Source organism: Pangasianodon hypophthalmus, chromosome 17 (assembly GCF_027358585.1).
Source record: "Pangasianodon hypophthalmus isolate fPanHyp1 chromosome 17, fPanHyp1.pri, whole genome shotgun sequence".
Classification (NCBI taxonomy): Eukaryota; Metazoa; Chordata; class Actinopteri; order Siluriformes; family Pangasiidae; genus Pangasianodon; species Pangasianodon hypophthalmus.
Window position 1 is genome coordinate 23183401 of NC_069726.1, and position 14833 is coordinate 23198233.

At 38.2% G+C, this 14833-nt stretch overlaps 1 protein-coding gene across 2 annotated transcripts; it reads left to right on the forward strand.

Annotated features, from left to right (window-relative positions):
• The first annotated feature begins 3602 nt into the window (after positions 1-3602).
• Positions 3603-14833, forward strand: rasgef1bb (RasGEF domain family, member 1Bb). Of its 2 annotated transcripts, XM_026942840.3 has the most exons (14): positions 3604-3846; positions 5711-5902; positions 7126-7248; positions 8110-8247; positions 9454-9702; positions 10320-10394; positions 10937-11029; positions 11252-11354; positions 11447-11526; positions 11635-11730; positions 12919-13014; positions 13103-13226; positions 13753-13825; positions 14386-14833. In XM_026942840.3, exons 2-14 carry the CDS (start codon positions 5720-5722, stop codon positions 14405-14407), a joined length of 1455 nt encoding a protein of 484 aa, XP_026798641.3. In that variant the 5' UTR covers positions 3604-3846; positions 5711-5719; the 3' UTR covers positions 14408-14833. The 2 variants fall into 2 exon arrangements, with proteins under 2 accessions (XP_026798642.3, XP_026798641.3); XM_026942841.3 differs by lacking the exon at positions 14386-14833 and having other exon boundaries at positions 3603-3846; positions 13753-13829.

Below are 14833 nucleotides of genomic sequence, written 5' to 3' on the forward strand. Positions count from 1 at the left end.
GTCTGAAGGTCAAAGGACTAAGGGGGAGTCGGGGGGAGTCTGAGTCACACACACTTACTGGAAAGCGGTGACTCAGTGTCACCCCCTTCTCCAGACTGATCCATTGTCAGTGCCACAGATGGTATAGCGCTCGCTGCTAATGAGCTACAGGTTTTGTTTGCACTGTCGCATGGAATTTCCCTGTTGTGCATTTTTGGAATTTTTGCTTTCTTGTTTACGTCCTATACAACTGAACAACACAGCGCTTGAATAACACTCATCTGAGACGCTAAACTTAAACCCTGGCTTTAAACATGACGATTAAAGAAGCGTTTTTTTTTATTCACTGAATGTTACAAATTTTTAAACCGATTCTCAAATCTGATTCAAATATGCTATCGTTTCTATAGCAACAACCTTCACAGGAACTTACGGATTTTTAAAAAATGTTGATACAGTGAAATTTTCTTTGAGGAAACGTTTATTTAACATTTATGGAAGGAGTCTCCAGTGTCAGTGCTTTGTAACAGTGAGAGGTAAAAATGTAACTTTAAGTTTCCAACAGGGGAAAGTTCAGGTATTATTGGGATACTAACTTGTTTCACAGACGTTGCACAACATTAAATGTAGCTATAAATTGATTTTAAAAAAAGTGTGACGTTGTTTAATAAATAATAAATGATCATCATTGGGAAAGTGCTGTGGTACAAGAGGAATAAAACACTGTGTTAGTAAAGAAGTTGTAGGAAAATAATCAATAATCAATAAACGCAGCACACCTTTGTTGATTTTTTTCTTTATTCCTCACATTATCCATTTAACGTCCACCAAAAACCCTGTAACTGAGTTAGCTGATAGTTATGCAACATTTTATTTATTTATATATGAAACAAGTCATAGTCACACGGACATACACGAGATTACATCCGAGGCCGGGCCTCAGTAGGTGGGATCCGCCTGGAGTTCGTCCACGAGGACTGTTACTGAGCTCAAGCTCCAACCGGAATCCTCTTATAGCATCATTCAGGTGCCTTCTGGCTGGTGTGGGCGAGTTGTGCATCGTTCAATAACAGCCTCTCAGGGGGAGATTTATTCTCATGGAGGAGCTGAAGAGGCTGCGGCTCAAAACGCAGTCCACCCACTGACTGTGTCAGCATCGCTTTTCCAAAACGCTCGCTGGTGTTTACATGATTCAGGGTTTATGTAATGAAAACTCCCACTATTCCACAGACAGATATAGTGACCACACCTACTGCTGTTGAAAAAAAACATCACGGGTTAAAATGAGGGAGTGTTGATGGTGTCGATGATGATTTTGAGCTTCTCTGCAGAAAAAAAAGCGCAATCTGGCAGAAAATCTCCTGCTGGTCTGTGCTGGTTAGCGCTGGTTCAGACCAACTCTGCTAAATGGTTTCAATGTATCAGGATCTGATGGTTTTAATCTATTCAGGCTCATTCCTAGTTAAGTTTCAGATCCAGGAAATGTTCAGTGTGTAATGAGTTATGGTTTGTAACTGGTTTGTTTAGTAGGAATATTTTGTGATTCATGTATGGTTGCATCAAAATCACAGTGCAAGAGGCATAATGGTGTTTGATGGTTTATAATGAGCTTGGAATGTTGTGTTGTAATGGTGGTTAATGGAATATTTGCCAATTTTATCTAGTAACTATGATTGCTCAAGCAGACCAGATAAAATGCAGAATTATCAAAGAAATGAACATTACAGAAGTCCTTTATGTCCACCATTGCACTTCAACCTTCAAACCACATTAAAAAACCATCAAACACGTTAAAAACAAGTCAAAGGTCACCTCTTGAACCATCTATAACCATATACATAAATATAAACTCAAAATACTTGGTTATAAAACCATCAAGAAACATTAGAAACCTCTAATTTTTCTGAATTTTTAAATATTTATCATGTACAACAAAACCCATGCTTTTTTCCCCTAACAGGATTTTATTCATAACACTTCTTTTATACTATTTATATCCATCTAAAACACTCCAAGAACAAAAGGCAACCCAGTGTTCAGAGGGGCTTCATGTTCTTTACAGATTTGCTTTCAGTGTCTCTAGAACCATTAATAATACTCCTGGATTAAGCCCAGGTCTAGAACGCGGGGATTTTGGAGCATCCTGTTTACGAGATTAGAGTCACAGAGAAATGTGTTAGAGCAATATCCTTATATGAGTTATCATGTGATCACTGGATGAACAGTTAAGAACAGTTATCTGATGATATAGGCAGGCCAGTTATTAGAGAATATTTATATCACATTCAGAAAGAGTGATGGAAAGATATTTTGTCAGTAGTAATATCTGAAATTATACCACAACGCTGTTGATTCTGGATTCTGATTGGTCAGAAGGTGTTGATTAATTTTCTATAACAGCACAGCTATGACAATAAATCTGGCAGTAATTCAAATTACAAGTTTATATTAATGCGCTCGTATTAATAGGTTATCGTTTCTATAGTAACAGCTCATTCACCGAGACTTGTAAGATGGATACTTAAGCTATAAGCTATATTTTCTGTAAGGAAAATTTACATTTATGGAAGGAGTCTCCAGTGTTAGTGCTTTGTAACAGTCGGAGGTAAAGTAACTGTAAGACTTCTTCTGTCATGAGAAAGGTTTCAGGACAGTGGCGTTTACGCGTTCTGGTTTTTCGGTAACATGACAAAATGCGGGATTTTTTTGCCTTATTAACTTCAAGAGAGAGAAAAAAGAGAGGCTGATGAGGGAAATGACTGTTTATAGCTGCTATAACGTAAGTGATAACAAGAACGGACTTTTTTTCATGGATGTTCCACAACATTGACTGTAACACCAAACAGATAAATAGTTCTAACATAAAATAACATGTTATTCTTCAAGAAATAAAAAATCTGATAGCATTAAACACTGAGCGACGCTACGGATTAAAACACTTCGTAACATTACACTTCGTTCACTCCACCCTGTTGTTGATTATTTTCTTATAATATCAGGACACTCAGGGCTTTTCAGTTGATTATTTTTTACTTGTACTAATGAAAGAACATCTGTGAAATCTTACACATACAATAAATAGCTTGTTGTCGTCATTTTGTCCTAAGAGTATCGTTTTTCACACAAAAGCGTTTGTGCTATTGGGTTTACGCTGTCACAGGATTACAGATTATATATTCTATAATATTTTTAGATAACACCATGAAGGAAATGTTTGTGTTTACATGGATCAGTGACCCTTTACTGATAACTGAGAAGTACCTCAGATGTGAAATGTGCTCTCAATAGACTTGCACACAGACGTTCATTAAAAAAAACCTGATTTTTTCCCTAATAACAGCACTTTACGGATTTAAATGATTGCCACTCGAATAATGTGCTCGTGATTATGCTGAGAACAAAATGTCTCATCAAAACAAACCACTTTTTTGCGACCTTGCGCTAAAAAAAGCAACTTCTCGCTCCACAAACTCCCACTCGGGTGTTTTGAACAATGACAGACGTCCAGCGGACCAATCAGATCTCTGCACACGTCCCAGCTTCTCTGTAGTCCAAGCTGATTGGTGTGCTCCTGTAGGATGGGCGGGACCTTGTTTCCCGGTTTTCCTCTTAATGCTTCCCGCAGTTGCTCTGCTGGACTGAAACTGGATATTTATCCTGCGAGGGTGAGACAATGGAAGTTGGAAAAACACCGATTTTAAGTTTATAAACTCAGAATCAACTCGGGATTTGATTTGTTTCAAGGGGGAGATTGAAAACAGAGCAAAGATTTGCGAGTTTTAACCGGAGCTGCGTTTAATTTTTGTCGGTTTCGGGTTACTTACAGTCAAGGATTTTTCAGTGCTTTGCTTTTTTTGAAGTTTCTAGGTAAGTTTACAGGTTTAACCTCACCTTGGGTGGATATTATACGTTTGAAATGCTCTAATCATGATATAAAGTTAATTTTAACAAGCATTAGTATTAGTAATAGTAGTAGTAGTAGTAGTAGTACTAGTATTACTAGTTATCCCAGGGGTTTTCTGCAATGCCATAATGTTGAGTAATGCACCTTTAACCTAATTCATATCATCCTGATGTTTTTCCTTATGATTTAAAGCTGATTTAAAATATATCCATAGCTCCAGTATGTTAGTGATCAGTTCTTTGCTTTGAGAAGAGTTCAGCCATGTTGTTTGGGGTTTGTTTTTCTCCAACCTGTTTTGCTGCAGCTGATTTCCAGCCTAGCCGGATGAGTCAGTCATCACTCAGTCACTCATTATGGGAAATATTTACCCTGTCTGACTGCTGGCTGGCTTTTTAAACCTGTTCTTTTTTCTGTCCTGAATGCTCGTTCATCATTTTACACCCCTTTTCTATCTTCATTACAACTTATTTCAAGATAAGAACGCAGAATGGGGGCACGATGATGATTAATGTGTGTACTGTGAGGATACTAGTTTCCTGAATGTTGCTCAATTCCACCTCAGCAAAAAAAAGAGGGCAGGTTTCTTTCTTTTTTTTTTTTTTTTTTTTTGGGTTGTGAAATGGTTTTACTATGTGAAGTCGGTCAGGAAGGAGACCGAGATTGTTAATAATTAACAGAGAAGTACTAATAAAGGTGTGTGTCTTGTTACTGAATGAAAACGGCAAGCCATTTTTTCCCTCACCCTTAGAGTCCACATGAAAGCGTATTCACTCTGTATACAGGATACACACATCAGAAAAACATCACCTGATCTTTTTCCGGTCTTCACCTGTCCTGTTTCGGTGAGCCTCTTTCGACTATAGTCTCGAGTTCCTGTTCTTAGCTGATAGGAGTGGAACTCTTCTGGTGTTGTGGACCGTCTGCCTCGAAGTTGTGCGTTCTGAGATGCTTTTCTGCTCACCACGGTTGTAAAGAGCGGTTGTTTGAGTTACTATTTCCTTCCTGTCAGCTCTAACAAGTCTGCCCATTCTTCTCAGACCTCGCCCGTTACCAAGGCGCTTTGACTCTCAGAACTGGATGTTTTTTGCTCTTCGCACCACTCCCTGCAAAATCTCGAGACTTGTGCATGAAAATCTCAGGAGATCAGCCATTTCTGAAATACAAACCAGCACAAGAAATCACAGGAATCACATTTTCTCCCATTCTGAACATTAACTAAAGCTCTTGACCTGTATCTGAATGCCTTTATGCATGGACAGGTGTACAGGTGTTCCTAATAAAGTGGTGTGTGTATGTAAAAAATGATAGTGGTTTGTAGATATTCTTATTTTAATTTTGTAAATAATTTCCAGGAAAACGTTTTTTTGACGATCCTGTCCTCGTCCAGTTTGCATCTAATCAGATGCTCGGTTAGTCCTGTCCCTGTTTATCGCTTTACGCTAGCAGCTAGTTAGCATCCAACGTGGGTTGTTCCTGTAGTTGTGGTTGAACTGCTTCCTGCATGTTATTCCCCTTCCAATCACTCGCTTGGAAACTGGATATGTGTGTGACTGTGTTCATTCCCCCTCCACAATCATCTTATTTAGCTACTTTGCTAAGCCATTTAGATTCAGTGTGAGGTGTTGAACATCTCAAACACTACTGGCTCACTGTCTGACTTCCTGTTTCAAAAGCAAGTACGGCGACATACAGAATCATTGCTGGACTTTATTCTAATCCCATGACAGCGTTAAGAGACGGAATAGCATGTGCAGGAAGCCGAGGCTATAACACTGAACCTCAGCATGCTAGAAGCTGTGTATTGACAGATATTAATTTGGCCCGCAGGACTCCAGGATGCCCCAGACGACGCCGTTCGCAGCCAAGTTTCCTCAGAATCCGTATGGAGGAGGTCATACTCGCTACAAACCTGTGGAGGAGAGCTACAGCGGGCTGAGATATCACGACAACAGCCTCGTATCCGGATCACTCGAGGCTCTCATACAGCACCTCGTCCCCACTGTGGACTACTCACCTGACGTAAGTGACTCATCTTCTTATAATATACTAAAAAAAAAAAGAAAAAGTGAAGTTGAGCTACTGTTAGCATTATTATGCCCTAACGGCACATCCCCAAGTGTTTTATTTCTCTTACACCACAGCAATTTTCCTATGATACAATTTTTATCTATTAAAGGTCATACATTTTATCCATTCATAGTAACATTTAATAATGCGTAATGTCCACATAACACGTTACTTCCTGTTCCTGCTTACGTTATAACAGCTATAAACAAAACATAAGGCAAAAAAAAACGATGTCTAAAAACTTGAAGTTAGAGTTTTACCTCTGACTGTTACAAAGCGCTGACACTGGAGACTCCTTCCATAAATGTTAATCTATAACATTTATTCTTCTTACGGAAAACTTCACCATATCAACGATTTTTTTAATCAGTTTATGTGGAGCGTACGATGTACGAGTCCCTGTGAATGAGCTGTTACTATAGAAACGAAAATGTATTAAAACGAGAGCATTAATTTTAATATAAACCTGTGATTTGTAGTTGCACTACTGTCAGAGCCGCTGTTATAGAAAACTAATCATCACCTTCTGACCAATCACAATCCAGAATTCAACAGCGCTGTGTTATAAGGGTAAAACAATTCATTATGATTAAAAGTGAAGTTCGCTAAGTATCTAACGATTTGATTCGATCTTAATTCAGGGAGCTGAATTGATGCGGTTAAAAATCGATTCTTTATGCATCTTTACGGATCTACAAGTTTTACAAATTTATGTCCTACATTGATTTTTTTACAGTGTGATCATGAAATCATGTACATAATTTTCGAAAAGTTTTCCAGTTTCATAAATATTCACAATAACAAGTCACTGATTGGACAAGGAAATTTTTTTTTTTGTTTATTTGTTTTTTATTTACCTTATTTTCAAATTTAATTACAAAGCATTGATTTGATAGTTTTTAGTACTTTTACCTTTTTGTTGGTTAAATCTCAGAAAAAGTTAAATATTGATGAATATTAGTGTTGTACCAGGTTATTTTTTATATATTTGGTACTCGACTTATTTCAATAGCATTTTTGCACAATTTAAAGCTTGTGCCATTTTGTTTACGGCGCAGAATCATGATGCGTTGAGGAATCGCTAATCTTCTTCCACCCATAGTTATGTTTTCAGTTTTTTTGTTATCTTTAACCTTACATGTTTAACACACTGCTTTGTTTCTGCTATTTTTCAGAGGTCGTACATCTTCACCTTCCTGCTGAGCTCGCGTCTCTTCCTGCATCCGTTTGAGCTCATGTCCAGAGTGTGTTACTTGTGTGTGGAGCACCACCGAGTCGGAGACCCTCAGATTGATAAGGTAAAAACATCACATACTCGTAAGAACAAGCCAGTATCGGTGTTATTACATAAATATAAGCATGTTTATTTCAACGCTCTTATACTAACAATGCATCCATCAGTGTATGTCATTTATCATTAAATTTACTTTGAAATCACTATCGATATAATAAAAATTGTTGTAGTAGCATTTTTCAATATCGACCTCAATCTAACTGCAGATTTATTCAAAACAAATGAGGGAAATTTCTGTTTCATATAGAGTAAAATATTTTGAACTTATATTTTTAACATGATCGAAAAATGATGGTATTAAACTAGTGTGTCTAATATTTGAATATTCAAAGTTATGAAAAAGTGTTCTTGGCCACAAATAATTCATTATCGAGATTATATTCAAATCGAGAACTCTTTATTTACATCAACACTAAAGACAATGTGAAACGTCAAGTGTATTTCTGATGACTGTGTGAAACGGTAAAATTGTGTGGGCGGGGCTTTGGTTTTATTTGTCAGATTTTGATTGGCCTATGAGGAAAAAATCTCGAGTTTTGATTATTATTTTTCTTTTCTGTTTTTTATTTCTGCCAAAACAGAAAACAACATTCCACAACATTAAACGTAGCTATAAATGGATAAACAGTATGATAGGTTGTCCTTTAATTAAAAAAAAACGTAATTGTTGGCAATTTGCAAATTGTTGGGAGGTATAAGTGGAATAAAACGCTTAAGGACGTGCTGAAAATAATCAGCTTTGGGGTGGGAGCAGTAACTCCACTTCAGAACACATTTCAGGGGCGTTTTTTTTTTTTTTTTTTTTTTTTTAACTTTCTCTTGTGTATTCTGTTTATAAAACTGTTTCCTGTTTTGCTTGTAACAGAAGCGAATCCGTGACATCGCGCCGAAGATCGTGCAGCTTCTCACCGAGTGGACGGAGACGTTTCCGTACGACTTCCGGGACGAGCGCATGATGCGCAGCCTGAAGGAGATGACGCACCGGCTGGCTTTCGGGGATGAGGTCAGCACCACCTCTTTCATTTCTGACCTCTAAAGATGATGTCATCTCTCTCATACAGTGATGACATCATTACCTTTTCATGCAAACTTGAAATCAAGGTCTCTCTCTCTCTCTCTCTCTCTCTCTGTCTCTCTCTCTCTCTCTTTCTAAGACTGTCGCTTAGCAACGCAGCCAGTCAGATGTCCGTGTGCTCGTGCGTTTTATCTGAGAGAGTCGAGACACGCGGACAGTAGTGTGACGAGGTTCGGTTACATGTGAGCTGGGGGATAAAATGCAGGAGAGCGTAGGAAGCGTATTGGATGTACTGTTGTAGGGACGGGCGATACGGCAGAAATATCAAATATATCGCAATATTTTCCTGATGCAAAAATGCTGAAGAGCTAAAACTTAATACTTCTATGTAACATTTACAAAAAAACAATTTAACAATTTACACAGTTTAACACAGTTTAACAATTTAACATGTGGGAAAAAGATCACATCAGCAATTATGACCGTGTGATATTTCAGAAAAGTGTATCGTAATGTAATTTATACTTTCTGGATTTTGATTGGTCAGAAAGTGTCGATTAACATAAATCGCAGGTTTATATCAATGTGCTTGTTCTAAAAACAAAAAAAACTGTGTATGATCATTGATATGGTGAAGTTTTCTGAAAAGAAGAATATATTTTTATTTTACATTTATGAAAGGAGTCTCCAGTGTCAGAGTTAAAGCTGTAAGTTTGTTCTTCGGGACAGAGGAGTTTACAGTTTGCGGTTTCTCTGTAACATGACAAGCTGCTTTTTTTTTTTTTTTTTTTTTTTTTCTTAATGTTGAGAGTGAGAGCGAAAAATAGAGGGTGGTGAGGGAATGACTTTATAGCTGCTATAACGTAAGTGAGAACAGGAACTAATGTGTTAGTTCATTAAAGGTAGCTATAAATGGATAAAAAGTATGTTTAATATACAGAAAACTGTAATTGTTGCAGAATTGCTGTGGTATAAAGCAGGAGGAATAAAATACGTCAGGACGTTAGGATGGTAACTGTACCCTGTTGATTATTTTCCCAGATCAGCCAGTCCCAAGGTGTTTTATTTCATACTTCTGTTTCTGACTGATGAGATTTTTCGGATCAGAACTCCTCACTCACACTCTATCCTGCTACCTGTGTAGGTTATTGTTAGCATAAATAAGGTCCTCACTTTGCTTCTGATGTTGTGTAGTTGTCTCGGAGAGCGATGCAGCGTCTGATCCAGCGACTTCTGCGCAAACTCACCATCCTGGGACAGTACGAGGAGTCTCTGGTGACGTCCAGCACGGCGGTCGCGGCGTCGGCGGTCGCGGCGTCGGTGTCGGCGGGGGAGAAACCGGCTGCTCTGAAGGCGAAGCAGCACGTGCGCAGGGAGGAGTGTATTCTGAACGTGTGTGACGACCCGTTCATCCTCGCTCAGCAGCTCACACACATCGAGATGGTGAGTGAGGGGAATGAGAGCTTCATCATCCTGCGGTTATTGACATGGTGTCAAATACTGATACTCATGCAGGTATTATGGGATGGCGTGCTAACGTTAGCTTAATATTATCATGTTAATGAAAATCTGCATAATTGAACTATACTATACATCGGCAACACTAACAGGACAAAATCTAAATTGCGCTGTAACAGATGGGGTGCCGTTAGTAAAACTAAAAGAATTCGAAATTGTCATTTTCGCTCTCAGGTCATTCTTTGTTTTATTTCCAAGTCAGAAGTCCGAGTTTATTCCGAATTTAACACAGAATTAATATTACATATACAATAAAAATCCATCTTTACAGTGTTGTAAAAATAGTCACATCTTTGCCTCTGATTGGTACAAAGCACTAACACTGGAGACTCCTTCCATAAATATTAAATAAACGTCTCCTTACAGAAAACAATTTTTTTAATCTGTGGAGCGTCCGCTGTGAATGAGTTGTTACTATAGAAACCATAACGTATTAGAAGTAAACATAAAGATTTGCGTCTGCACTACTGTCAAAATTAAGCAACACTTTCTGACCAATCAGAACGAAGGATTCTGATCGGTTTGTTGTGTTTCACTTACAGGAGAGACTCAGTTACATCGGCCCTGAGGAGTTCGTCCAGGCGTTTGTTCAGAAAAGACCTGCTGATAATCATAAGGTGAGTTTTTTAAAAAAAAATTTCCTCCACACAAGGATTATGTGTTTAAAAAAACATCCTCTAAGTGAGTGTGAGTGACTCAGAGTCTTTAACGGTCTGAACACGACTTTTTAGATCACGTCTCGGCTCCAGAAAGGGATAAATACGCATAAACCACAGATTAACGTAGTTATTCATGTTATTTAATTAGAGGTGCATCAATATGGGAATTTTGAAAGGAAACTTATAAATCTTTGTAGAACCTTTTAGTTTTGCGGATAAACTGTTATTTGTATTAAAATTAAAGATGTGTGTAAAGAAGTCACGACTGCATCTGACTGAAAATTACAAAGACGTACAGCGTTTCCTAAATCCTCCTAACAAGTTCTCAAATATCACTTTAGTCAACTCTGTTATTTTATGTAATAGTATTTAATTTCTTTCTTTTATTCAGTATTTATTGATTGATTCATTCCTTCATTCACTCTAGACATGGTCTCCTGACATGATTGTGATATTATTGTGAAATAACCTGAAATTATTGTGGTTTTTTTTCCCCCCAGAGTTTTTTCAGCAAGAGGAGAGTCAGTAATCTGGAAGCCTACGTCGAGTGGTTTAATCGGCTCAGTTACCTGGTGGCCACAGAAATCTGCTTGGTGAGCATTTTTGTGTGAAAATCGTCACGAATAAGACGTGGTGTTGATATCGGAGCGAAATTTTCAGTAACGTTTTGCCAAAATGAGTTCACAGCATCATTTCTCAGAAATCTCCACCTCCTTTTTTGTCTCTGCTGTTATTAAAGCTGTGGCGCCCTCTGCTGTGTGTGTGTGTGTGTGTGTGTGTGTGTGTGTGTGTGTGTGTGTGTGTGTGTGGTTTAGCCAGTGAAGAAGAAGCACAGAGCTCGAGTGTTGGAGTTTTTCATCGACGTGGCTCGGGAATGCTTCAACATCGGCAACTTTAACTCCTTAATGGCTATAATCAGTGAGTGATGCTTTATTACATCATACCGCGATGCTTATAAACATGTAATAAAATCTGTGTAATAATATATTCAACTGGAATTATTTTCACAGCTGGGATGAACATGAGTCCCGTGTCCAGGCTGAAGAAAACCTGGGGCAAAGTCAACACGGACAAGTTCGAGATCCTGGAGGTGAGACGCCATTTTGTGGTCTGAATTGCAGTTACAGCTCGGATCATTGTTTTTTTTTTTTTTTTTTTGTTTTTTAAATCTTACATTTGGTGTGTTTCGTTATTTTAGCATCAAATGGATCCGTCCAATAACTTCTACAGCTACCGTACTGCACTGCGAGGAGCCACTCAGAGATCAGCTACGGCTCACACCACCAGAGAAAAGGTAGGTTTACTCATTAAACATGGGTTAACCAACACACACACACACACACACACACACTCTCTCTCAGGATTCCTGGTGGAGTTTCGGGGACAGGTTTCGGAGTGAGGAATACTGTAGAGGTGTTTGAATGGGAATGACAGTTAGGGCTGGGTGATATTATGATATAATATCGATATTGTGATAAATTAAGTCATTGTGAGATCTTTTTTTAATCTTTTTTTTTAATAATTACAACCTGACTGGATATAGCTGACTGGATGTTAAAATTTTATATCTCAAAATACAGTAATTAATAGATCATGTAAAAGTAATATGACTGTAGGAATAATAATAGGACTGTAGCCAAGTTCACCATTTTCAAGTCCAAGACCAGGACTAGCTGAGCTCGAGTCACAACCGAGTCTTAAGGAGGTCGAAGCCAAGTCGCTATCGAGGCCAAAAAAGTCAAGATTGAGTCAAGATCGAGATGGGAAACCCTGAAATCCTTTTTGGGGCCGAGCGTTTAGTCTCAGTTATACTGCCGCGTGGATCCTGCGGACTTTTGGAACATGAATTGTGCACGTCCTCGCAAATTATAGAGCATTGAGCCATATGACATCGTCTCCGCAACTGAATAAAACAAACTAGCACTGTGTCTCAAATCGCATCCTCACTATTCTACACAGTTACTGAGTACCAAATTTCCTGAATTTTAAAATCCTCTAACGTAGCCTTCAAACGAACAGAAATTCTGTAAACACTTCTGAACGTAAGGTCAGAGATTTCGATGAGCTGCAGGTCATGACGACAATCACGACGACAGCGGAAAGATTTAGAGAAACAGAGTTCATCAGTTTAACGTGAAATCGCAGAACATTTTACAGTTCAACTTGGAATCCAGATGATCAGGGATGTTTCGGCTGTGACGTGGACGTTCTTTTAATCCTCCAGATGTACATAAGATACACAGCGATTGCGTGAACAGTGCCACTCGTGGCTTCATTCATTGGCTTTACCGTTGATTAGAATGTTTTCAGAAGACGAAATGACTTCTCGTCAAACTTTGTTTATGATAAAAGAAAACACAAACATTATTTTTTACAAACTTCTGGTCGAGACCAAGACCATATTTAGCGAGACCAATGCTCAGAGAATACTGTAAGTGTTGAAGCATGTCTCTTAATCTACTTCTCTTTTTTAAATTTTCAGATCGTTATTCCTTTCTTCAGCTTGTTCATTAAGGACATCTACTTCCTTAACGAGGGCTGCACCAGTCGCCTGCCCAATGGACACATCAACTTTGAGGTAAGTTTAGTCCAAAAATTGTGATTTATTTATTTATTTTATTTTCTGATTTCAGCAGTTCATGACCTGTTTTTATTTTTGGGGACAGAAATTTTGGGAGCTGGCCAAGCAAGTGAGTGAGTTTCTGGCGTGGAGGCAGGTGATCTGTCCGTTTGAGAGAGACAGAAAAACTCTGCAGTACCTCATCAGCGTGTCCGTCTTCACAGACGATGGTGAGAGTTCATTCATTTTTTACTGAAGAGCTAAAAAAGGAAAGAATTAAGCACTCTGTGTGCTTTAGGAAAGGGTGGTGTGATGAAGCGCTGTTACTGCTATGTAGTTGATTATTTTCTTATAACAGCATGACCCCCAAACTATTTTATTCCTCTAATACAACAGCAAATTTCCTGACCATTATATTTTTATTATTAAAAGAATGACACAATTTTTTATATTTATTATATTAATTTTTTATATGCAATGTTACAGAGAAACAACAAAGCGTAAACTGTCGGAAAACGTAGTTACAGCTTTACCTATGACTGTCACAAAGCACTGACACTGGAGACTCCTTACATAAACGTTAAATAAACATTTATTCTCCTTACAAATAAACTTGACCATACTATTTTTGTAATCCGTTTATGTGTAACGTCCACCGTACAAGTCCCTGTGTATACGGTATTGCTACAGAAACGATAACGTATTCGAATGAGCGTGTTAACGTAACAATACTGACGGACTTTGCGACTTTTTCAGAGCTGCAGTTGGCCTCTTACGAGAGTGAAGGACCAGAAAACAACCTGGAGAGAGATACACGCCGCTCCCTCAGGTGAGGACCCGCATCACATGTTCACACATTACAGATTTACTCAATCAGCCAAGACATGTTTGATGTTTTTTTGATTTTGCGCCATTGCAAAAACCATAAAAGGAAAATTCATAGCTACCAGTTTAGCACTGAACTTTTGCTAAATCTTCACATGCTCTTGTTGCATGTGGTGGTGCAGTTTCTGACACACTATGACATCACAATCCAGAAAAAAAAAAAAGTCGTACCTCCATGTTGAAGCTGAATCACTTCAGATTTGGTTAGGAGGCGTGGCCTAAATTTTAAAGGTGGAATTGTTTGCGATCGTTCGTAAATACTGAGGTATTTCATGTCAAAGCGGTGTTACAAGACTAATGAGTACAAGCTAAGATGGCGGATATAAGCTTCCATTACTTGTTAGCTACGTTAGCCTCAGTGCAAAACTACAGAAAGATGTCGAACATGTCTTGACTGATGGACTATGTTTGGCGTAAAAGTTAGTAAATTCTCCTTTTAAGATTTGAGGACAAATTTGAGATGAGTACCTTCTTTTCTGATGTTGTATGATGTCTGTGTTGCAGATCGTCTCTCAGCAGGATGTAGATGCCGATTTTTGGGAGCACTGGGAGAGTCGGTCCTGACTGAAATGAAATGAAGTGAAACACTGCACAAAGAGTTTTTGTTAGTATGAAAAATTTTCATATAATATTTTTCCCTATATTGAATAATGAGACTGGATTCTCATCACAGCATCATCTCCATATTAGAGAAACATAAATATTCATCTCATCTCATGTACCTCATGTAAAGCAGTTGGTGTAAGCTTAGTGAAGTGTTAGAAGCGCTATAATCTGGATGAATGAAGAGCCCGTCGCTGGCTGACCTCTTCTGTTACACCGTGTAAGCTGTAAAATATATTTCTATGTTTGTGTGTATGATTTATATGTCATTTAAATGTTTTTGTATGGATTTGCTGGCCTTGTGTATATAATCTGAACATTGCCTTATAAAGAAACTCTAAACATATAA

Bases quoted from the DNA above. Each gene is read 5' to 3' on its own strand.
- rasgef1bb (XM_026942840.3), top strand. From the start codon at position 5,720: ATGCCCCAGACGACGCCGTTCGCAGCCAAGTTTCCTCAGAATCCGTAT. The intron at 13,015-13,102 runs GTAAGTTTAGTC...TTTTGGGGACAG, and splicing joins ATGGACACATCAACTTTGAG to AAATTTTGGGAGCTGGCCAA. The intron at 13,826-14,385 runs GTGAGGACCCGC...TCTGTGTTGCAG, and splicing joins GATACACGCCGCTCCCTCAG to ATCGTCTCTCAGCAGGATGT.